General features: G+C 39.8%; 2 protein-coding genes across 2 annotated transcripts; one reads left to right on the plus strand and one right to left on the minus strand.

The window, feature by feature from the left end:
* The first annotated feature begins 2,576 nt into the window (after positions 1–2,576).
* Positions 2,577–6,957, plus strand: LOC139935033 (uncharacterized). Its single transcript, XM_071929484.1, has 5 exons — positions 2,577–2,951; positions 3,102–3,624; positions 5,211–5,335; positions 5,451–5,712; positions 6,349–6,957. The coding sequence occupies exons 1-5, from the start codon at positions 2,679–2,681 to the stop codon at positions 6,591–6,593; spliced, it is 1,428 nt and encodes a 475-aa protein (XP_071785585.1). The 5' UTR covers positions 2,577–2,678; the 3' UTR covers positions 6,594–6,957.
* Positions 6,958–8,150: 1,193 nt separating this feature from the next.
* LOC139935230 (nucleolar protein 9-like) lies at positions 8,151–24,304 on the minus strand. The gene is made up of 13 exons (XM_071929730.1): positions 24,105–24,304; positions 22,272–22,532; positions 20,982–21,140; positions 20,262–20,375; positions 17,908–18,058; positions 16,718–16,907; positions 15,761–15,875; positions 14,830–14,981; positions 14,067–14,285; positions 13,118–13,259; positions 11,507–11,638; positions 10,217–10,338; positions 8,151–9,631 (listed from the first exon to the last, which is right to left on the minus strand). Exons 1-13 carry the CDS (start codon positions 24,166–24,168, stop codon positions 9,374–9,376), a joined length of 2,079 nt encoding a protein of 692 aa, XP_071785831.1. The 5' UTR covers positions 24,169–24,304; the 3' UTR covers positions 8,151–9,373.
* Positions 24,305–25,432: the final 1,128 nt, after the last annotated feature.

Below are 25,432 nucleotides of genomic sequence, written 5' to 3' on the forward strand. Positions count from 1 at the left end.
AAGTTTAAAGATGAAAGAGTTAAATCTTATATAAAATTGAAGCTTGAAAATAAGCTTTACTCTAAACGTAATTTTGTTTTAAATTATTAATTAATTAACCTTGTGATCTTCATTTGCATATTTAATTAGTAAATCTTAGTAGAGGGCCATATCTCAAGAAGTATACTTCCGGGTCAACCGGAAGTTGGCCCATTTTTTGTTTCAGTTATACTACACAACCAATCTTCATTTTTTGTTTCAGTTATAGACTCCTTTTAAATTTTTACTTTGGAAAACCGTGACCTCATGTTGACCTCTATTTTCGGGTCAACCTGAATTGAGACCAGATCTCAAGACCTATACAACCTATTTCAAACTTGTTCCAGTTTCCGCGACCCCATATTGACCTCTACTTCCGGGTCAACCGGAAGTGGGACCATATCTCAAGAACTATACAACCGATTTTCAAACTTTTTTTTCAGTTGCACACTCCTTTGTGTTAAATATTAACTTTGAAAAATGTGTCCCCTTGTTGACCTCTACTTCAGGGTCAACCGGAAGTGGGATTATACCTCAAGAACTACACCACTAATTTTTCAAACCCTTTTTTACTTAGAGACTCTTTGAGCATTAAGGATTAACCTTAACAAAATTTGCCCCCTATATTGACCTAGCTCTACTTCCAGGTCAACCGGAAGTGGGACAATATCCCAAGAACTTCACAACCTATGTTCAAACCTTTTTTCAGTTATAGCCTAACAAACAATACAGTATCGGGCCAATGGTGGCATGTACCGGCGTCGAGTTTCGATACGGTGCCGTTAATTATGATGATGATATTGAGCCAGAATTGGGCCAGTGCTGGCCTTCTTCCGGTCAAGCGGCATGTCCTTGCTCGTAAAGTGCCCACACTGGGCCAATGTCGGTTTTATAGAGGCAAACTATTTTAGTTAGGACGGAGGTTTGCCTGTCTTGGCCAATATTGGTTTTGTGCGGCACACCGTTTCGGCAAAATGATGAACCTTTAATGGGCCAATGCTGGTTTTGTATAGCGGTGCACCATTTTGGGAAAGTGGTAGAAAACCTGCAGTGGTCCAATACTGGTTTTGTGGCACACCATTTGGGAAAACAGGCAGAAAACCTCTCACTGAGCCAATGCTGGTTTTGTAGCTGCACACAATTTTTGTCAAAATGGTGTCATATAGAAAACCTTTTCGGGGCCAATCATGCCAATACTGGCTTTGGCAAAACGGTAAAGAAATATGTTCTAATTACTAAACCGACTTGATATTTAAAAAGGAATTAGCCCATGCAAGTTATTGAAGCTGGGGTGGATTTCACAAAGAGTTAAGACTAGTCTTATCTCGAGTTAGGAAGAGTTAATCGTCCTACTTAGGACTAGCCATACGTTTCTTATATCTCCAAGGACTATGTCCTAAGTTAGGACTAGGCCTAACTCTCTGTGAAATCGACCCCTGATGGTACCGGCATTTTGAGAAACCGAATACTATTAATAAAAAAATATTCTAAAATGTATATACCTCCTTTATTATTTTATTGGTTTTTACATAGCATTTTTAATTTGATTTATTCATTGCTCCTTTTTTTTCATTTTTTATGTTTTTTGTTTTTCATGGACAACTACACTTTATTGTAATGAACTTTTTTATTGCAAAGTAATTTCATTTAAATTTAATATATTTGATACACTTTTTGCATTTTTATTTTATTAATAAAAACTTACGAGTTAAAATGCTGGTTGAATTTTCTTCTGATAATGAAAGTTTTACTTTCTGTCATCTGTCTACTGGTTTGTTGGCGGCACACCATGTTGGCAAAATGGTAGAAAACCTTTATTGGGCCAACACTGGTTTTGTAGCTGCACCATAGACAATCTTTTCTGGGCCAATACTTTTTTGTTTAGCGCCACGCCATTTTGACAAAATGGTATAGACAACTTTTTCTGTGCCAATACTGGTTTCGAAGTGGCACACCATTTTGGCAAATAATGGTATAAAACAACTTTTTTGTGCCAATACTGATTTGGTAACGGCCACCATTGGGCCGGCATTGAACCGACATTGGTCATAATATGCAATTTTCAAGGCAGGGTGTCAAAGCTGTGGCACAGAATGTCTTAAGATTGTCGAAACAATTAAAAAATGACAAAGTAATGTGATTTGATATTAATAAATCTTGATTGCAATAAGGTAATAATTTGGAATAACTGATTGCCCAATGTATGTATGTTATCTGGGTATAAAATGGTACTCTTCTAAAAATGTTTGGCAAGTCAGTCAACTCGCTGGTGAGTGTAATTTATTCCTAATTTATTAAAGTTGACCGATTGCAAAAAGCCACCACCGATCACTAAAGTTGACCGATTGCAAAAAGCCACCACCGATCACTAAAAGTTGACCGATTGCAAAAAGTTATTACCGATCACTAAAGTTGACCACTGATTGCAAAAAGCCATCACCGGTCGTGAATATGCATGACCGATCGCTAATACCATCACCGATCATGAATATGCAAGCCCGATCGCTAAAATGGACCACAGAAAAACAAACTTTAATGCGGGTACCATCTGTTCAATATAAAACGATCTACAGATAGGCTGTTGCTCACTCATCTATACACTTCTACTCTATTCAGCAACGAAAGGAGTCGTGTTTTGGAGTTGCAGTTAATTGAGCAAGATGGGGTTGTTTATACGTTCGCTCTTGGTCGTTTTGATCGTGAAAGCTCAAGTTGAACTACAAGTTGAAGCTTCCAGACATCAGAGAACGGTTTCATGTAATGTAGACACAAATAGTAAGGTAAACGAGTTAAGGCTTATTGTAGAAAACTACTTAGTCATTCTTGACGATGAACTCAGAAACACACAAGACCAGGTGAAAGAGCTCAAAGTAATAATGACTGACAATCATGAAACTGTTTCACCGGAGCTGGAGGACACAAGACGTACGATGGCTGCAATATCAACCGACCGAGAAACAGCCACCTCTGGGCAAGAGGAAACACGTCGAATGGTTAGTGAGTTGCAGGCTGCAGTATCAACCAATCAAGAAACAGCTAGCTCTGAGCAAGAGGAAACACGTCGAATGGTTAGTGAGTTGCAGGCTGCAATATCAACCAACCAAGAAACAGCCACCTATGAGCAAGAGGAAACACGTCGAATGGTTAGTGAGTTGCAGGTTGCAATATCAACCAACCAAGAAACAGCCACCTCTGGGCAAGAGGAAACACGTCGAATGGTTAGTGAGTTGCAGGCTGCAGTATCAACCAATCAAGAAACAGCTAGCTCTGAGCAAGAGGAAACACGTCGAATGGTTAGTGAGTTGCAGGTTACAATATCAATCAACCAAGACACAGCCACCTCTGAGCAAGAGGAAACACGTCGAATGGTTAGTGAGTTGCAGGCTGCAATATCAACCAACCAAGAAACAGCCACCTCTGAGCAAGAGGAAACACGTCGAATGGTTAGTGAGTTGCAGACTGCAGTTTCGACCAACCAACAGAAGGTAACTGTCGCACTAAGAAACACAACACTTCAGTTAAAAGACACAATACGTGAAATGGGAGTCATTGGGCGTCAGGTGGAAGAGCTCCCGGAGTCAGTATCTACATGTACGTTGATCTATGGTAGGTTTTGTTTGCTCACAATCATGGTTTATAAAGCCATTGGACCCTTTCGGTACAGAACAAAAAAAAATAAAGTTCATAGATTTACAAATAACTTACAGGGTTTACAGAAGGTAGTGGTGAAATACTTCTCTTGAAATATTATTCCATGAAATGCTTTACTTTTTGAGAAAACAGTCAAACAATATCAATTTTCGTTAACGAGAATTACGGATTTATTTTAAACACATGTCATGACACGGCGAAACGCGCGGATACAAGGGTGGGTTTTCCCGTTATTTTCTCCCGACTCCGATGACCGATTAAGCCCAAATTTTCACAGGTTTGTTATTTGATATAGAAGTTGTGATATACGAAGTGTGGGCCTTGGACAATACTGTTTACCGAAAGGATCCAATGGCTTTAAATCATGGAGGTAGAAATAGACACAAGCAGACAACACTTCCTCTTAAATATCCAAGACTTTGTTCAGGGGATACTGTTGTACACAAACGAGCCCTAGCATTGGCGGCCACCTTTAATGTCAATCTATCAACGCGGTGACGCGCTGCGCATTACTCTCCGCCAAAGATGGCCCTTTATGGACCTCAGTGGCGACATTATGCAAGGGGTCTATTTAATCACCATTCGAAACGTACTCGCCCCCCCTCCACACCTGATCGTAAGCATTACACCTTAAACTGTCCATTATAAACATGCGTTCAAATTTACTCGTACACAAAAGTGCGACGACAAGGGTGTTTTCACTCCGAGTGGTATCACTTTCGCTCTTTTGAGAGTGAAAGTCAATCTGTGTTACTCTTTTTGAGTGAAATTGGAACAAACTTCACTCTAAATTGAGTTAAAAGTACCCGTCTTTCACTCTAAAAAGAGTTTTTCGTCATATGGCTCTTTGCAAGAGTGGTATGGCGGACAAAAGGAGTGTTTTTTCACTCTTTTACATTAAGAGAGTTTGTATGTTTAAAGGTACTGGACGCCTTTTAGTAATTGTCAAAGACTAGTGTTTTCACTTGGTGTAACTCGACATTATTATGCATAAAATAACAAACCTGTGTAGTCGTCGAATTTGCAAGAGAATAAAGAAAGAAAAAACACCCTTGTCACACAAGTTGTGTGCTTTCAGACGCTTGATTTCGAGACCTTAGCTGAGGTCTCAAATTCAAATCAAATATTTTAGTGGGAAATTACTTCTTTCTCGAAAGCTACGTTACTTAAGAGGGAGCCGTTTCTTACACTGTTTTATACCATCAACAGCGTTCCGTTGCTCATTACCAAGTAAGTTTTATGCTAACGATTATTTTGAGTAATTACCAGTAGTGTCCAGTGTCTTTAAAGAGAGGGATATAAGCCTTTCTTAATATTATTTATGCATGAGGTACGTCACAATGCTAAACCAAAACGAGGCGATGGGCGCAGCCACTGCAAGTGATGGGGGAAGTGCGCCCATAGCCTCATTTTGGGTAAGAATTATGACGTCATGCACAAATATTAAGAGGGATATAGTAGATGATTCTCATTTCAATCTTGTCCTGGTATTCTGTTTTCCATCTATACTAAAATCATCATCTCGTTTTTTATATAAGGAGTCAGAGATTGTTCCGACGTGCTCGCAAGAGGTCAGGCATGCAGTGACGTTTACGCCGTAAAGCCGGACTGCGGTGCACCATTCGATGTGTACTGTGATATGGAGACAGACGGCGGAGGCTGGACGGTAAGACAATGGCGGACTTTCCATCCAAAATACACCTTTTTAGAAGTGTAAAGTCTAAAATGTTAGGTGAACACAAACCCATTCAAAACGATGTGCGTTAATTTGTCTTCGATAGGTTTTCCAGCGGCGTCAGGACGGCAGTGTAGATTTCTATTTGGATTTTGCCAGCTACAGCCGGGGCTTTGGGAATCTAGAAGGAGAGTTTTGGCTCGGTAACGACAACTTGCACCGTCTGACTGCTAAGGGCGAGTACGAACTCCGCGTAGATCTCACAGGCTTCGACGACGATACCGGCTTTGCCGTGTATGAGTCGTTCAGCATCGCCGATGTTAGCGACAACTACAGGCTGTCGTTGGGAAGCTACTCGGGAACCGCAGGTAAGATGCTATAAGTGGATACTTCGTAGTAATACAGAAATATTGCAGGGTATTCTGTGTCCATCGCTGTGACCGATTGTTTTTGGTAGGTGTCAATGAAAGACAGAAGAGCAGCATCGTGATTCAAAGAGTTGAATAAGAAATCACCCCTTTCTCAAAAACTACGTTCCAATTCAGAGGGAGCCGTTTCTCGCAATGTTCACATCTCTCCATTGCTAGTTCGAGTAGGTTTCTAATAATCATTTTGAGTAGTAACCAATAGTGTCTGGAGTGCCTTTAAAAGTGGAGGGGAAATTGTCTATGTTTTCTCAACTCCAGACAAAAAAGAGGAGTAGAATTTTGCATCCCATGCAGCCAAAACTAACCGAAAAAGAGGAAATTGAATTTAGCAATTTCAAATTTGTAAGAAACATTTTTATTGAATCGTAAACCACAATTTGGAGGGGAAAATTATAACAAATAAAAGTTGCTTTGAAATTCGATAGCAATTTTCGAACTATATTATTAAACTGTAACTTAAAAAAAGAAGTTCCATTAATTGATAAATTTGTTTCTAATCACACCCTGTCGGCCTAAGTTATGTTCGAAACAAATCAATTACACGTGACTATAATGGCTACGTGTGTTATCTTACAGGAGACCAGTTATCATACCACAATAACCGGGCCTTTACGACCAAAGACCGAGACAACGATGCCTGGGGTTATAACTGCGCTAAGCAATGCCACGGAGCCTGGTGGTACGGTTTCTGCTACCACTCCAATTTAAACGGGAGATACTTCAATGAGGTCACTACGAACGAAGAAGGAATTAGGTGGCGTGACTTTTCGGGTTTCCGCTCACTCAAAACAACTGAGATCAAAATTAGAAGGAAAGTTTAGTCCTTAATTAAGGTGGATATCATTATGATAAGGTACGCAGTATTAACCCTTTCAGTACCAACAGATACTTGCAACTAATGCATTGGTGACCAGAGAAATTTCATCGACATGACGACTGCTTGGTAAAGTTTTAGGTTACAGCGCCCTCACAAGGTAGATATAGGTTCTAGTCACAGAATGCAACTTGTACAAGCAACCGATGTTCGACAATGAAGTTTATGTTGAAATGACTGTTTTCTTTTGGCATATTGCCTTTGCCTAATTAATTGCCTGATACATATATTCCAAGTTTGGTATTGTGACCAATAAATATCAAATTGAGTAGTTTCAATGTGAAAGCTTAACATTTCTTAAGTTGCTGTTCATATACCAATCTGCATTAAAATTATTTCCCTCAATTTTTTCTTCATCTGAAACCTAAAATAAACAGGTTTAAATAAATTCCGTTCGAAGCACCACCCCCCGCCTCTATCATGAATAAATAAGGAATTCAAAAATTACAATTGGTTTCTTCCCGAGCACCATCCTCTCCCCCCACCCCCCCCCCCCTCGGCGCCTCACGAATTCAAAAAGTACAATTTTTTTTCTTTAGAAACACCATCCTCTGTCTTTATTTCGAAGCACCATCCTCTCCCCCCCCTGCTTCAATGTTGCAAACTATGGTTGCCCCCCCCCCCCCCTGCTTCAATGTTGCAAACTTTGGTTGCTCCACCCCCCTCCACTTCAATGTTCGAAACTTTGGTTGCCCTCCCCACCCCCGGCCCCGCCTCAATGTTGGTTGAAAACTATCATTCGTCACCACATTTGATGTGCCATTATTTTTGGGTCGCATGTGGAAAGAAGTACATGTACGTTTGCAGCCGGCCGCCGTAAACAACAGCATGCACGCGTGGCATTGTGGGAACGGACTTCCGTCCACAAACATTGGTAACTTCCGCATGGGCTGACCTGTTTACCACATTTCCTGGGGTTTGATAGTAAGTGTGAAACGATCGTGCAAATCCTGGGAAATTACTCCTGGAAGTTACCAAATTGGGATAGTGAGAACGGTTGCTGGGGTGGCGATGGGGTTAAAAACTCTCGGGATTTTCCCGGGAGTATTTTTCCGGGAAATGGCATTGTAGTGTGAAAAGGGCTTAACACGGTCGGCCATTTATGGGACCAAAATTTGTCGAATATGCCTGCATTTACGTTTAGTAGGTTTGTACCTTTCGCTTGGTTATAGGCAAAGGTAACTTCTCGTGAGAAAACATCATTTTCTCTTTATTTGTAGTATTTTTTTCTTCTGTATAAACCATGCACCAGTGATACACAGTTATGCACCAGGCACCGCACTCATTGATATTAAATTATCTACCTTTCTACAGCAATGTCACAGCCCGAGGTTGGAAAACTACGTAAAGCCATAGTGTACGGGGCCAGACTACACATTTTCTCTTCAAGTATCACGCCTCGATTGTAGCCTCAAAACACCGCTACCATGGGTCAAGGTTGTAGGGAGGGGGGGGGGCTGATGTTAAATTTGGAAATAAAATAAAAACACAATTGTTTTAATCTTTGTTACTTGTTTATTCACATGCCACTGTCAAATGTTTAAAGACAGTGGACACTATTGGTAATTGCCAAAGACCAGTCTTCTCATTTGGTATATCTCAACATATGCACAAAATAACAAACCTGTGAAAATTTGTGCTCAATTGGTCGTCGAAGTTGCGAGGTAATAATGAAATAAAAAACACCCTGGTCACTTGAAGTTGTGTGCATTTAGATGGTTGATTTCGAGACCTCAAATTCTAAATCCGAGGTCTCGAAATCAAATTCGTTGAAAATTACTTCTTTCTCGAAAACTATGGCATTTCAGAGAGTGCCGTTTCTCACAACGTTTTATACCATCAATCTCTCCCCATTACTTGTCACCAAGTAAGGTTTTATGCTAATAATTATTTTGAGTAATTACCAATAGTGTCCACTGCCTTCAAGGCAATAATAACAACTTTTAAAAGTGTAAAGTTTTATTGAGAAACATTTCAATTTGGAGTAATGTGTTTATTAAACTAACTTTATTAAACTAACTTTATGCACCAAAATATGAATCTGGAACAGATTGTGTATTAATTTTAATGATTATTCTTCCTGTGTTGACATATTTGCTCCTTTTTTTTCCGGCGATATTTCAAAAACTTGACCCCTTATGAAATGAAATGTTCAGATGTTAGTTTAAATGTGATTATCATTTTTAAAGGATTAAACAATTGAACAGTTTAAAAAGACCAAAAATATAATTTTTCTTTAAAGGCATTTGACACTATTGGTAATAACTCAAAATAATTGTTTGCATATAAAACTTTACTTAGTAACAAGCAATGGGGAGCTGTTGATAGTATAAAACATTGTGAGAAAAGGCTCCTTTTGAAGTGACATAGTTTTTGAGAAAGAGGTTTTTGTCTCGCTCAAATAATACAAGACTTCATCAGCTGAAGTCATTCAATGTGCATCTGAAAGCGCACAAAATTGTGCAACAGTGTTTTTTTCTTCCATTATTATCTTGCAACTTAGTCGACCAATTGAGTTCAAATTTTCACGGATTTGTTATTTTGTGCATATGTTGGGATACACCAAGTGAGAAGACTTTTGACAATTTGTCTTTGACAATTACCAATAGTGTCTAGTGTCTTTAAAGGCAATGGGCCATTTTAGGCGATGACACATGGTGAGGCCACACCCACTCTTTACAAGTTCTTGCAATTAGACCCACAACAGATCAAACTGTCAAACAATTTTTAAGTTCCTATACTCTTTTTATGTTTTTTATTCTTTCTCTTCCTGCCCTCTTTATGGTCATCTAGTTCCTTGACGTCATCTGTAGGCTCGCTGTCTTCCTTTTCAATGTCCTTAGACTTTCTTCCTGTTGCTCTTGCACTCTCTGTGCCCGAGGTTTCTGTGACGTCCGTCTTGGAATGGCTCGATCGTTTTCTCCGTTTGTTCTTTTTATTGGAGGATGTACCATCAGCTTTCCCAAAGATTTCGTCTATCTCATCCTGAAAAAGGAAAAGAAAAAAAGAGATTGTTTGGCATTCAAATAAAAGAGTAATTTAATTAAGCACTAAGGACCTAATTATTCAAAAATAAAAGAACCTAAATTGAAGACACTGGACACTATTGGTAATTGCCAAAGACCATTCTTCTCACTTAATGTATCTCAACACGTGCATAAAATAACAAACCTGTAAACATTTGAGCTGAATTGGTCGACAAAGTTGCGAGAAAACTATGAAAGAAGAAAAAAAAACACCCTTGTTACACGAAGTTGTGTGCTTTCAGATGCTTGATTTCGAGAACTCAAAATCTAATTCTAAAGTCTTGAAATCAAGTTCGTGGAAAGATACTTCTTTCTCGAAAACTATGTCACTTCAGAGGGAGCCGTTTCTTACAATGTTCTATACTATCAACCCCTCCCCGTTACTCGTAACCAAGTAAGGTTTCATGCTAATAATTATTTTGAGTAATTACCAATAGTGTCCACTGTCTTTAATACATTATCATAACACAAGGACTGAAGCTGTTAAAAATTACAAAAGGATGAAATACTGTGGTAGAAAAATTCTCTTCTAATCTTAATTTACCTCCTTAGGAGTTTCCTCGGTCGCATCTCCCTCTTCTTCCATACCAATTGTGTCTATCTCTTCAGAGTAGGGTAGATGTTTCATCTCAGTGTCTTCCGACGCCAGCTTCTTTTTCTTTTTACCTTGAAGGAACAACACAAGAATGTTGCAGAAGAAACTTGAGATGAACAAATCTTTTCAAAAATTTATCTTCATCGCAAAGTCAGAAAAAGCTAGCTGTATATGTTTTATATGTAAACTATTTTTTACTGTAATTTGGCCGTCGGCCACGAGTGTAAAAAGAAATTAAAAAAATATCTAACTAGGCCTAGCTGAAACAACAGGGCCCAAATTCATAGAGCTGGTTAAACATAACAAGTTGCTAAGCACAATACAAATTTGCCTACCAGAATAAGGCAACGGCTAGCCATTTTACAATTACAAACTGTAACCGGCATCCTTCTTTTTGCTTAGCAGGTAAATATTAAGCAACATTTTCTTCTTAAGCAGCTCTCCAAATTGGGCCCTGAGGTTGATTCCAGTGCTCTGAAACGCTCGGCGACGACACGCAAACCCATGGCAACCTAAATAAAGGCTGACTGCCTACAAACTTCTGTCAAGGACGGTTTCAATGTTAAAATATTTCACAGTTTAAGAAACAACACCCTTGTTGCACAACTTTATGTGCTTTCAGATTCATAATCAAGGGCTTCCGCTCAAGTCTTTTATATATCTGAGTGACAAACTACCACTTTCTAAAAAGAAAGTTACTTCAGAGGGAGCCGTTTCTCATAATGTTTTATACTATCAACAGCTCTCTATTGATCGTTACCAAGTCTGTTTTATGCTAACAATTATTTTGAGTTATTACCATTAAAACACATCTCTTGCTTGTTCTGTATTCTGGTTGGCTGAAACAAAGTCATGTGGGATGAACTAATACAGTCTAGTGATCGTGCGCATGTGTTTTGCGGGAAAGTCTTTGAAAATAATGCCTGGTTACAGCGCCCTCTCTTGACGTGAACCGTGAACAGCAACTTCAAAACATCCTTTCTTTTCCAGATTCTTGTTCTTATTTCACATTTAAGATCGAGGTGTGATATAAAATATTGACACATATTGACTGGCATAATTCGGTAACTATGTATGTCTATTTCCCCTCGGGCCTGTGAGTAACCAATGAGAGGCCTATTTCCCTCTGTCTAATTGGTCACTCAAAGTCCCTCAAGAGAAAAGACATACACTAGTTACCTCGTTGCCAGTCAATATGTGTATAATAGTGCCCAGTGCCTTTAAAAAGTATGAACTCACCAGCAGGTTCGTCATCATCGATGATGTCAGCAAAGAGTTCTCTCTTCTTGTTTGTCTTCCCTTGGAGATCCTCCCAGTCTTGACGACGATTTTTGAAGAGGTCAACAGCCAAGTTCTTGTAAACGAACTTGCCTGGTCAAGAAAAAACAAAGGAAGAGACAGGTGTCAACGTTGATGTCAGAAAAATACAAAGAAAGACACAAGTTTTCGTATTGATGACAATAGCCAAGTTCTTGTAAACGAACTTGCCTGGTGAAGTCAAGAAAAACAAAGGAAGAGACAGGTGTCAACGTTGATGTCAGAAAAATACAAAGAAAGACACAAGTTTTCGTATTGATGACAATAGCCAAGTTCTTGTAAACAAACTTGCCTAGTGAAGTCAAGAAAAACAACTTTCAATGTTGATGTCAGAAATATAAAATGAGAGAGGATCTTCCGATAAATAAAAAATTGATTCGGTGACAAAGATTGGGTTGTTCGTATTGTTGATGTCTGTTTGTATGTCAAAGGTCATGTAGGTGGATGCTGTGTTGTATTGTAGTGACAGAAGTCAGAACGTGGCAAAACATAAAATTAAGAACTTAGGGCCATGTCACACGAGGCAATTTATAGTCAACCAGTTCCACGCAATCTTAAAGAAGAAAAGACATCACATATAAATGTTCACAGATTTTTCTTTGGGATCGTCAGACAATGTTTGAAAATTTACTCATGCGCTATCAAAGTGGTCGGGCAGCAAGCTCTGTAGTTGGTTGCCTTCAAGTAGCCCATAAAAAGTGGCTTTGTGTGACAAGGCCTTTAATAGTGCTCAAATCTGATCAAATAGCAGGCCTGATACTTCATGGAGGCAACGGAGGTGATTGCCCCTATGCCCCCTTGTCATTGCCTTGGTGCCCTTGAAATTTTCCAGTAGAAATTTACAACTACTTCATTTGTAGGGTGCCCTTTACTAAGGAGAAAAAACCTTGGTGCCCTTGCCCTTTAAAAAAAACGAAGCATTCAGGCCTGAAATAGTCCACGTTACTTATGTTGCTAAAAGTGGAAGACACAACTGTTATGGGTGGCACAGTTGGCTTGTGCGTAAAGCGCTCGCCTCTCACCAAGGTGACCCCGGTTCTACCTGGGCAGAAGGTATAGAAAATCGGCTTGGACGACTACTTTAGCTTATAGGATCGCGATTAACCACACTACCGCAGAGTCAGTTCTTGGATTGGTCTCAACGTTTCAACTAGCTTGTTCTAGATGTTGTGACAAAGTAGTTACGATGCCCCTTGTGCAAGAACGGCCGTTTAAGAATTAGTCGCTACTCTTTAATTCTCTTAATCACTGCTTTTTCCCTGTATGGTGGCTTCTCTCTGCCTGCACTGTGCAAGTTGAGTTGTGCGTTGGTTCTCTGCTGTGCCATGTGGGTTTTCCTCCCTCGGGGAAAAATCAAACACTTTCGATCTTGGCTGTGCTCCGTGGTCATAATGGGTTGATGTGGCTGGCAGCCTGCTTTATCGAACACGTTGTAGCCGCGTCCTTCGCAATTCAGCTCTTAGCTGCGAGTAAGGATGATTAGCCTCCCAAATTATAATAGATTATTATTAACTTCTTCAGAGTCCAACTTACCACAAAAATCATTCTGAAGTTGTCTGCTTTTCTCGGCAAGTGCTTCACAAAGGACTCTCTTTGTCTTAATGGATACCGCCTTGAAGATGTTCTCGATCAAGTGGCTGCCCGTCTTATGGCATGCAATCTTCACACAATGGGTCTTCACAGAACAATGAGATGAAACGAAGTATAAAATCATGAGTAAGTGCTTTGTTTCCAGGTGCAATATATAAGAATTGGAGGATGTTGAAAAAGAAAGTCACTTCTTTTCTTTTTGTCAAATGTTTAATGTACACATTATTACACTATTGGTAATTGTCAAAGACCAGTCTTCTCACTTGGTGTATCTGATCTCAACAGTTGACTATAAAACTGTAAATTGACCTTTAGTTTTAAGTTGTAAATCACAAGGGAAACTGACTGGGTAAATTTTAGTTAAACCCATTGGACACTTTCGTTACAGAAAAAAAGAAAAGAGTTCACAGATTTACAAATAATTTAACCTGGTTTACAGAAGGTAATGGTGAAAGACTTCTCTGGAAATATTATTCCATGAAATACTTTATTTTTTGAGAAAACATTCAAGCAATATCAATTCTCTATGACGAGAATTACGGATTTACTTTAAACACATGTCATGACACGGTGAAACGTGCGGAAACAAGGGTGGATTTTTCCGCGTTTTTTTTGCTCCCGACTCCGATGACCGATTGAGCCTAAATTTTCACAGGTTTGTTATTTTATATATAAATTGTGATACACAAAGTGTGGGCCTTGGACAATACTGTTTACCGAAAGTGCCCAATGGCTTTAAGTAAAGAGTTGGACTAAGAAATAGTCATGGGTATGTTTTATTGTATATATATCTTCATTTATATAGAATCAAAGGGGTTCACAAAACTGACACACTCGAAGGGGTTCCAAAAAACCAAAGGTTTACAGACGGTTAACGTTGACCCAAAATTACCTTCAGTTTGAGGGCAAATCGTTCCTTCCTCTTCTCGTTGACCCTGGTGCACGCCATGAATGCCTGGAGGAGGTAGCTACCTGGCACTGAGCAAGCCACTGCACCCAAATCATCCTCAGTCATCGACAGGAAACCAGCTATGACGGGTCCACAGTGAGTGAACTTCAACATCTGCTGGAGCAGTACGGCACCGTGGTAATCCACATTGGTTAGACTGGACTGCATAAAATAAAATAAAAATTATATTTATATTTATTTCATTCCTCGGGCAGATAAAGAGTACAAGAATGCACATTAATTAGATTTAAACATTTAAGGACCTTGCTTGTTTATAAGGTCCCTGCACATTTGATCAGGTAGGGACTGAAAAACCCAATCCACATGCCGTCAACAGCTCAGCTGGATCGTTTAAAACCTTGCAGGGTCAAGGGGTTGCGATAAAGACTCTCACCTTCCACATGGGCTTTTATTGCAAGGTCACGACCCTGCCGGTTTTTAACGGCCTTTTATTAACACGTTGCCGCGCTTATATAGATTGGTTGCAATACGCATCATCGACCGGGATCTTTGATGTATAAACAAGGGTAAAATGCACACGTGTACACACAGCGCGTGACTCTCAGCCAATGGTAGCTCTTCATGCGTGCACAATTCGTGATGACACCTATTGCAATCCATCTATTCCCTTGTTTAACACCATAACTCAACCAAATTTTACTCCTTCGACGTCAAAAGTGTTTCAATCATTTCACACTATGGCTACCTTTTTTGGTTCATCAGACTCTTCGCTTTCCGTTGCCTGTTTGAAGAACACCTCATGCGTGGCCATTCCAGCAATTAGACGTACACAGGTAGATTGTCTTTCTTTTGGCTCCCAACAATGGAACGCTGACAGCACAGCCTGTAAGAACTCATCTTCAGATAAACAAATGAAAAAAAATAAAAGAAATTAGCCGTCGCAAACTGCTTACCAACTGAAGTGACCTACATTATAATTGCACAAAAAGGGGCTGTGTCAACATAATCAAAGCAGGCCTGTAGCTGTACATGGAATTGTGGGTGCGTCGACCCCAATCTGCCCAAGGTACGTTCGAATAGCTTAACGTCATTCCGGGCTCACACCAAAAAACTCACAGCCTTTGCGCTAATCTCATATAATGTTTGTCCATGCTTCATAGCTAGGTTCCACAGTCTGTCAACCTTGCTTGGTGCACCAAGTTGGTTAATCCAAGGTGTCCTTTAGATCTTTACCAACCAGGGCCCAATTTCATGGCTCTGCTTACCGCCGAATTCTGCGCTGACGAACACGATTCCCCGCTTACGTGCAAGCGCCAAATTTTTGCGCCAGACTTTAAGCGTAGAATGCCTAGTAACGTGGAGTATGCACGCACAAAAGCCAAAATTCGCCGCTAACCCATGAAATAGGCTTGCCGTCAGCACAGAATTCCCTGCTCCCGTAAGCGCCGATTCCGTGCTGGTGGTAAGCAGAGCCATGAAACTGGGCCCTGGTGCCGGGGACATTCTACCGATGCAGTTTATGGCTATGTGTAGTAAAAAGTAAGTGGCTGATTATAGGAGTTTCTCCTTCATTAAGTGTTTCAAGAAAGGACGTCAAAATCAACGATTGACCTCAATGAGGGCGCTGTTTCAGCTTGTGACATCACATGCAAGGGGTCTATTCTGAGTTTTCTTACTTTGTTTGTCGGGATGATGCATGCATGCTTCTGCCAGACTTCGCACCACGCCCATGTGATTGACTCCAAGAATTGCCTCAATGTTTGGGCACATCTTCCTAAAAATCTCTAAAAACTGAAATTAAACAAAGTATCACAATAAGCCTCTGAGAGAGAGATATGGCGGACACAATGCTACAACACTATAGGTTTGGGTAAATATGTGTGATTCACCATAAACGGGTACCTGCGAGGGTAGAGGTTGAAATTGTGTATGAAAAAGTCACAAGCGCCTTACAAGCAGCTCAGGGCTGTATACTCCCAGCAGCTCAGGGAGCTGAGAAACATTACAGGGATGTTATTGGACCAATGACCAGGGCACTAATTTGATACGGCTATTGTGAAATGCGCTATATAAGAATTTGTTATTATTATTATTATTATTATTATTATTATTAGTATGATTATTATACAACCAAACAGTACACCCCTATCACGTCCGCCATACCTAAAAAAGACTTATACAAACATGTATGCAATATTTCAGTAAAATCAGAAATGATAGGAATATCAGATAACAATACTTGATTTTTGTAAGAGCAACCCCTTGTGAACCTTCTACCACTTCCAAGATGTATCAAAAACTTAGTTGTAATCCTTGGCAGTTACAGTTTTGAGCCCCAAGCCAGAATATTGACGAATTCGCTCCGATTTGATTTTTGAGGTCTCGAAATCAAGCATCTGAAAGCACAAGCTTTCGTGTGACAAGGGTATTTTGTCTTTCACTACTATCTCGCAACTTCGATGGCCAATTGCGCTCAAATCTTCACACAGGTTTGTTATTTTATGCATATGTTGAGATACACCAAGTGAGAAGACTTGTCTTTACAATTACCAAAAGTGTCCAGTGCCTTTAAATATAAAAAAATATTATATAAAAACAAAATAAAAAAATTCACATCCCCCTGAGCTCCTCACCTCCTCCTCCTGAGCAGCCCTTGTAATCAGCTTCTGAAAGACAAAGTTAGCCACAGGATGAAGTGCCATGTCCACCAGATGCTTGCTGAAGCATTTGGGGAAAACCTCCGACAGGAGATCACTTGAGATCACTTGAAGGACGACCTCGAAGAGACGGCTACCGATGACGTCGGCAAACACAACCGGCACCCTGAACAGAACAGAAAGTATGTCAGTAAATCAGGGATATGATAGGCTGTTGAAAAGAAAAAACCTGAACTATGATCAGCGCAAAGCGTGGAAGCTTGCCGGGCGCAAAAGCTTGCGGGTACGAAGCCTGCTTCCGTACATTTATCTTTTGGTTTTGAAAGCCCTACTCTGCAATCTGGGGCGTTCTGCCTGCTAAAGCTTTTTAGGGTAAACCTCCGACAGGAGAACGCTGGAGATCACTTGAAGGATGGAATCGAAACAGACGGCTTCGAACAAACGGCTACCGATGAAATCGGCTTACACAACTGGCACACTGAAGAGAACAGAAAGTTTGTGAAAGGCTGTTAAGAAAAACTGAATTATGAGCCCAAAGCGTGAAAGCTTGCGGGTACGAAGCCTGTTTCCGTACATTTATCTTTGGTTTTGAAAGCCCTACTCTGCAATCTGGGGCGCTCCATATAGTTTTATCTTTGTACAGTCGCAAGTTTACTGGCCCGGTACTTAAATTACTGGCCTCAGACCTACGGTCCAGTTATAACTTTCAGTTCGCTACACAACAATTTTGAATAAGAGCGAGACTTGCCCAAGCTATGATAACTGTGTCTTGAAAACATCATCAATTCTTCTCCTAGTTTACAAAGCAATCCATGGCCTTGCTCCTACATACATCAATAGTCTCCATCTCACAAAAGTTGCCTTCTTCATCCATGAGCCTTCGATCAACATCCAACATCCATCTTAAATTTTCCAATGGCCCATGCACGATTACCCGCCATGGTGATAGTCTATCACTGGTAGAGCATTCTCAGTGGCTGCACCAACTTGCTGGAACAAGCTCCCTCTAAGTCATCTTCAATCAGCTCATTTATGACTCAGCTAAAGCACATCTTTTCAGACAATGTTAAAGCGTTTTGAAACGCCTGTGGAAAGCGCTATACAAATGTTATCTATTATGACTATTATTATCTACAGAAAAGGACCTCATGTGTTATGAAACTCACTTCTTTTCAGCTTGGTCTGCAGTTGGGGTCATCACCTTGGATTTCTGGAGTATCTTTTGGCAGAGACGGAGACACAGTTTTGGACTTGACTGATGGAGTACTAGGAGCATGACCCCGAGGACCGGACTGGACGTTCGGTTCAATAAGAACTCTGCAAAAAAAAAAAAAATACAAATTAAGGTCATACACTAAGGGTAGCGTTTATTTATTTACGATTTTTTAAATTTTAAATTTTTTAATTTATTTTATTTATCTTTTTATTTTTTATTATGATTGGTTGATTGTTTTTTTGTATTGTTTTTTTTTAATATTTTATTTAATTTATTATTCATTTTTTTTTTTGGGGGGGGGGGGGGGGGTAGGGGAAACTTGCAGGGTTCGACCTTAACGCTGGTCCGCTGGCCAAATGCCAGTAGAAATCGCGGCGGACCAGCTGAAACACCTTGCCAACTGGTCCGGCTGACCAGTCAAAAATATCGGCAGAACTATGACTATTATTTAAATATTTTTAGGCTCGAATAAAACATAAAAACATTCACTCAAGGTTTGGATAAAACGTAAAAAAATCACCCGAAGTGCTGCTGAACGCTGGCAAACTTCCCACGATAACACATACACATGTACACACAGCGCAAAATCCCATCATGCAACGCAAATGCTTGTAGTCTTCGTATTAGTTCACGTGTGCCAAAAAGTGTAAGAAACATTGATCGCTAGAGGGCGTTTCAGAATACTCGATAGCGTGAGAATAGACGCCCTCTATTGGTGAAAGTACGCGATAGCTTACAAAACTAGCTTCAATCGCCTTGACAAAAGACCACAAAGCAAAACACATTCTGTCAGCAGCAGCATGGTCGTCGTCAACGGAGCAGATTTCCGTGTGGGGAAAAGAGTCTAGCGTGTTTACGAAAAACGAGCGAGACGGTGAGGCTTCATTGAACAAAAATTACAAAGTTAGGATACTCTGGATGAGCAAAAAGGAGTATTTAATTGGGATTAGTATGGTTCTTCCGTCCTGATTTTGCTTAATTTTTTTGTTATTTGGGGCTTGTTTTTTTGCGGGCGATCGGTGGGCGATCTAGTTTTGCTCCATGGTTTTATTGGTCAAATATAATGCGCGGTTGCTTCGGGGTTTTTTTTGCGGGTTCAAATTTCAAGAAATACTTGGGTTCTCGAATGCAACACCTCCATGGTTTAACAAAGGCGCAGTTGTTTTTGCTGCTTTTAAATGAATTTTTTCTTCACAAAACAGACGCCGGCACCGACCATTCCGTACACATAATTAAAATAATACCGTAAAACGCCGTACATGTATGCTTCTCCATGGATGTTGCAACTATTTTGATGTCTCCTTTTTGTTGTTTTTTTTCTGGACAAAAGTGGGAAGATTTTGGGAACTTCGGTTATCGGTACGATGTATTGTGTTTATGAATACTTAATATTAAAAGTACAAACAGGCAATGTTTATACATGATAAAATAACTTAAGCGATCGCACGTAAACCCTCCCCACTGTAGATTTGAAGGCAATACATAAAAAGTTAATATTTTTAACAGTCGGTTTTAAAGTGGTTTTTTTTTGTTAAGTAATACAATAAAAACAAATTCATACAAATGTTCTTGGTACTTGAGAATACTTCGATGTCCAATGCTTACAATAAACCGTAGACTAAAAAATTACCTAAATAAAGATCATGTTAAATTTTCCAATTTGCTCTCACAAATAATTTGACCTGTTTTTAAATTAATTTTAATAAGATTATTGTTATTACTTTTTTTAAAGAAAAAATACTCTCAAATTAGTGAGCCCCCTTACGAACACAATAACTTGGTACACATAAATAAAGTATGGCTTCCAGTGCAGTTAAGTTGCCGTTGCAATTCATGTTGAATTTGGAAATAGCGGTGATTAAAAATCGAGCAGTTGGTATACAACAGTATTTTTTTAGTTAAAAAAACATATAAAAAATTTGACGGACCAGTCAAAAACCTGGCGGACCAGTGAAAAATCAAGCCAACTGGTCCTGCTGGCCAGTTGAAAAAAAAGTTAAGGGCAACCCCTGAACTTGGAGTCAATCAATTGCACAGCGCAACTGAACATCACTGGAGGCCTCGAAAGCGTATGGTTTTCCATTTACGTTGCGAACTAACACGGTCGTCCATTTTGTGGAGTCAAGTTTTTGACTCCATAAAATGGCTGACAGTGTAAGTTCATAAAAAACGGTTTTTAAATGCTTTATATGGACCAACCTCATCCATCCATGGCAACGTGTGCCTTTAAAACCACTGAGGATGATATTAATTGGTCAGACAGTAGGAGGGCTAAAAAAATTAACAATCAATTGAATGATTTACCATTAAAGTTATCTGCTTTCAAGATCAAGTTGGTGATTAGCTTCAGCTTCAGCTGCATGCTCTCTGGTACGTTCTCCAAAAGGACTTCAGTTTTCTTGTCAGGCTTGCGAGTTTCTATTTGAATAGTACAACAAAAACGACCGGTAAATTAAAATAGTCAAGTGAGTCTACACAAACCTCTGCAAATTTTATTTAAGCTGGGTTTTTTCCCCATGCGTAACATAGTTGCTAAGTGACACCCACAGTGAAGGCAGAGAGAAGCCACCATACAGGGAAAAAGCAGTGATTAAGAGAATTAAAGAGTAGCGACTAATTCTTAAATGGCCGTTCTTACACAAGGGGCATCGTAACTACTTTGTCACAACATGTAGAACAAGCTAGTTGAAACGTTGAGACCAATCCAAGAACTGACTCTGCAGTAGTGTGGTTAATCGCGATCCTATAAGCTAAAGTAGTCGTCCAAGCCGATTTTCTATACCTTCTGCCCAGGTAGAAGTTAAAAAGCAGGACAGTTCTTTTCAGAATTGAGAAGTCTCCCATACAATCCAAAAAATCTACTCCGCGGTAGTAGATAGAAAGACAGTACTCTAAAGAACTAACCAAAATTGGCAAGTAGATACACACTGCTACCGCAAACCAAATATATAATTGCTATCAAATCACGTTGAAAATATTCAATCAAAAAAAAACTTTTTCTATAAATAACGCTACAAACATTACCGTTCTTTTGGTGTTGCATGGACAACTTGCTCCTGGATACCTGGTCTGGTACCCGTACCCCGCCTAATACCTGTAGCATGGTACGGAGAACGTAGCTCCCATAGGTGTCCATCATCAGCGAGTCCAGGCTACTTTGCAGCCGCTCAGCCATAGCGAGAACTGTAAGTGTGTAACGAGTAGGGGTTCACTAGTTAACAAAAGGAATCATTGGGGTTTAGGAAGTGTTGTGTCGCTAAAGAGCACCAAACTCAAACTCTGGTGTTTCTGATCAGCAGAGTGTGGGTTCGAATCCCCCAGTCGTGACACTTGTGTAACGCATGTCAAAGAACCAAAAGCAATTTTCGAAAAGAGAAGGGGTTCGCCCCTGTGTTCCTGGCTGTGGCTGCTACCTTGTACTACCTTGTTAACCCTTATCAGAAGCAACACAATTGGGTCTCAGAATCCATCACTGCAATAACCTATCTTTCTGAAAGTTTGTATAATACTCAGCGCCTTGAGTACCTTGTTGGTAGATACGTGCACTACATTAGACTTTAATATTGTTATTATTAGGAATAATGCTGTTACTGATCATTACTACAGGCACTCTATGTTTGCAGGCCTGATACTTCCTGGCTAATTAATCAAATAAAAATGTGTTTGGGTGCATGGGGACGATTTTGTATACAGTAATAATGGTCTCTAAAGGGTTTTAGAGACCGTTAATTTAAAACTAGTTAAAAATAGCATTAGTTAACATTATTATGAGGTAAAACTAGCACTTGAGCTCGACCACTGTTAATGCTGCTCTCACACTGTGGCAAATTTTCTTGTGAATATGAATATTTGAATTTCGCGGCAAATTTGGCAAAAATTGCGATTGGATACTGAATATTTTCTTGGTCGTCCCTCAACCTCTCCTTACCATATCCTACGAATATATTACGAATGCTTACTAATGCTTGACAATGCCTTCCGAATGGCTAACAAACGTTGCCAACGCTTACGCACGCTTTACAAACGTGACCAATGGCTAAGTACCAACGCTTAATATGTAAATCAATGGCGAATGACTCTCTTCACAACATTCGCTGAAATTTAGGAAGCGCTTTCTTAAGTGACCGATCTTCGTAAAGAGGTGGAGAATCACCTGTGAACGTTCTGAATTTGCTACCATCGCTTTACGAAGACACGGCAAATGTTGCGAAGCTTGAGGGATTGTCAAATATTTCCATTCGTAAGCACATTCGCCACAGTGTGAGAACAGCATAAAGGAGAATGCTGTTGTGCTGTGGGTTTTCTCTAGCTTACCCTTTTCCTGAAGTTCAGCTCCTTCGCCCTCGTCATCAAAGCACTTCACTGCCTGAAAGAGGGCCCTCTGGACGACATGACCAGCGAATCTATCCGCCAGTATGACTTCGAAGCCCTCCAAGGCACTGCCGAGAAATCTCCCGATCTGAGAGGGACTCGCTAAGAGTAAGAGCTCTTCCAGGATGAAAGAGACGGTCTGGTTCTGACAGAGTTTCACTTCTTCGCCTTCCATGTGGTCGAAGACATTGTCTAGGAACTGACCTGTCAGACAAATTTCACAAGTAAAACATTATTGATGCTTTCCAAGAACTCTGCGGGACTGGGATGCCCTCCCTCAAGTCATAGATGTAGATTTAGATGTAGAAGGTTTGAGGCAGGATTTTCTTTGACGGTTGTCAAAATTTGCTGGAAATCTATAATCTCAGTGTCCAAAATGTTCACATCTAATGCATTTACACAAGGCTTTTAAAGCCCGTAAGGGAGAGATGCATGTATGAAACTGATTGTCCAAATTTGAAACAGGCGGTCGCACTAAATACCGACAACTCACGACCCCTCACAACAACAATCTTTAAATGCACTTTAACAGAACATTTGAACATAAGTCAACCATTAAATATATGCACAAGAGTCATATGCAACCAAATCACCTTCAAACTGTTGAAACAATTGTATTTGTAACTGTAAAAAAAATGTTTTTTACCCCGAATTTAGTAACGAACGGAAATATCCGCCATGTTGTCTTCCGACGTACTTGGACGATTCCATTACACCGCAGCGGTGATGCAATATGCAAGATGATTATTTACCATTTTATGTGCCTCTCATGGAGTTTAACAAAATAAATATTATATTCAAACCTCCCCTTTTAACTTCCAGAATTCCAGAGTGGCGGCTTAGTTACTAAGAAGAAAGAAAAAACGGCAGCTAAACCCCCCCCAAAAAACAAAAAATACAACTCAGCTCTAAGAAATTTCCCCTGCCCCCTGCAGTGTAATAGAATCGTCAAAGTGCATCAAACGAAAACATGGCGAATATTTCCGTTCGTTACTAAATTCAGGGAAAAAAACACATTTTTTACAGTTAAAAATAAAAAATTTTTCCCCCTCAGTTTGAAGATGATTTAGATGCATATGACTCTTGTGCCTTATTTAACGGTTGACTTATGTTCAAATGTTCTGATAAAGTGCATTTAAAAATTGTTGTCGTGAGTTGTCGTGATTTGTCGGTATTTAGTGCGAACCGAAACAGGGGTCATTCCGTGTCAATTCAAATGTTTAAAGCATAGCAATGGCTTCTGTGTAAGAATCAAAAGTAGCAGATCTCACTCTCATGATAACAACAACTTTGCCAGATCTCTCACTGAGTGACACAACAGAGAGGGCGCTGTTTGTCATATGGAAGACTCCATTTTGAAAAACATTTCGTATATCCTGCCAGTACTGTAGGCCCACCACTTTTTCACAAATTTTTACAAAAAGGAATTCCTATCTTATTTATAAACCTGATAATTAAAAGGTAAATTAGATCTGTATTTCATACTGAATAGTGAATGAAAACAAAATTGCTCAAACAATTTAAAATAACTTCCTGTGCAGTGTGTATAACTATAATACTTAATAATAGGCCTAATACTATAGTTAAAATAATATTAATAATACATGTTATCATGGTAACTATATAGAGTAGTGATCGGTCGCTGTGCAAAAAATGGATCTCGACGTGTGTGTGGCAAGCCAGGTGGACCCACGGCCAAGGTCCGGTCGGCCATCATCATGGCTATGGCCCCTATGCTATGGCATGGGATGGGTTTTTTGTACACAAAAAACTTACCCTGTTCCAGCTTGTCTTGAAACCCATCTTTGATTGTCTCAGACACCCGGCGATAGTAGCCCATAGTATGCTCATCAAGTCGACCAACTCTTCCATCTGGCCTGTCGTCCTTTCCGTCATTATTCTGCCTGTTACCATGATTGTATTTGCCTTTACTGTGAGCCTTCTTGTGCACGTGCACTGTGCTTTTGGGCGCAGCCATTTTGTATAAAACGCCCTCTGTTGTCATTGTCACCAAAACCCCAGAATGTTCGCTGACGCAGTGCGCCCTCCCCCCAACACAAACACCACACGTCGTGGGGCATTCAAAGCGGGCACAGGATAGTCTTATCTCGAGTTACTCGTCGTTATTTCCTAGCCGTACGTTTCTCATGTCTCCTTAATAAGGACTAGTATAAGACTCTTTGTGAAATCGACCTCAAAGGTTACTCCATGAGGCGATGAACCAAAAACAATTGAACCTTCACCCTCTGTAAAAGTAAAAAAAAAAAAAAAAAAAAAAAAAAAAAAACCTGGGCCGAATTCCAAAAGGCCTGCTTAAAGACACTGGACACTTTTGGTAATTTTGTCAATAACCAGTCTTCTCACTCGGTGTATCTCAGCATAATTATGCATAATAACAAACTTGAGAAAATATGAGCTCAATCGGTCGAGACCGATTGAATTCAAATTTTCACAGGTTTGTTACTTTTTTGCATACAAATTATGTTAAGATACAACAAGTGAGAATCTTTGACCACAACCAAAGATGTCTAGTGTCTTGAAGCCAAAAAAGTACCTACGCACAAACATTTTTTGTTTTCAAGAAAAAATGTTACCAGCCAACCTACCATGTCACGTGTACAACTTGTAACTGGGATCCTGCTCATTTCTGCTAAGCATGCAGTCAAGCAATATTTTATAAGTATAAAAAACTCTGTGAAATTGGTCCCTGGGAAGTGGCAGCGAAGGGATTACCTTTGGGATACGACTTTTTACTTAAAACTATTTCAAGTAAAATACAACTTAGGATGTTTATCACTGTATAATCGAAGTTAGCCATTAGACACTTTCGATAAACAGTATTGTCCAAGTCCCACACTAAGTGTATCACAACTTATATATTAAATAACAAACCTGTGAAAATTTAGACTCAATCTGTCATCGGAGTCGGGAGAAAATAACGGGAAAGCCCACTCTTGTTTCTGCACGTTTCGCCGTGTCATGACATGTGTTTAAAAAAAACCCGTAATTCTCGCTATCGAGAATTGATATTGTTTTAATGTTTAGTAAGTAAAGCATTTCGTGGAATAACATTTCAAGAGAAGTCTTTCACCATTATCTTCTGT

Source organism: Asterias amurensis, chromosome 3 (genome assembly GCF_032118995.1).
Source record: "Asterias amurensis chromosome 3, ASM3211899v1".
Classification (NCBI taxonomy): Eukaryota; Metazoa; Echinodermata; class Asteroidea; order Forcipulatida; family Asteriidae; genus Asterias; species Asterias amurensis.

Excerpts from the sequence above, each read along its gene's own strand:
- LOC139935033 (XM_071929484.1), top strand. The coding sequence starts at position 2,679 with ATGGGGTTGTTTATACGTTCGCTCTTGGTCGTTTTGATCGTGAAAGCT. Across the intron at positions 3,625-5,210 it reads TACATGTACGTTGATCTATG|TCAGAGATTGTTCCGACGTG; the intron begins GTAGGTTTTGTT and ends TTATATAAGGAG. Across the intron at positions 5,713-6,348 it reads AAGCTACTCGGGAACCGCAG|GAGACCAGTTATCATACCAC; the intron begins GTAAGATGCTAT and ends GTTATCTTACAG.
- LOC139935230 (XM_071929730.1), bottom strand. The coding sequence starts at position 24,168 with ATGGGCTACTATCGCCGGGTGTCTGAGACAATCAAAGATGGGTTTCAA. Across the intron at positions 14,982-15,760 it reads GCATCATCCCGACAAACAAA|ATGAGTTCTTACAGGCTGTG; the intron begins GTAAGAAAACTC and ends GTTTATCTGAAG. Across the intron at positions 14,286-14,829 it reads AGTCTGATGAACCAAAAAAG|TCCAGTCTAACCAATGTGGA; the intron begins GTAGCCATAGTG and ends TATTTTATGCAG.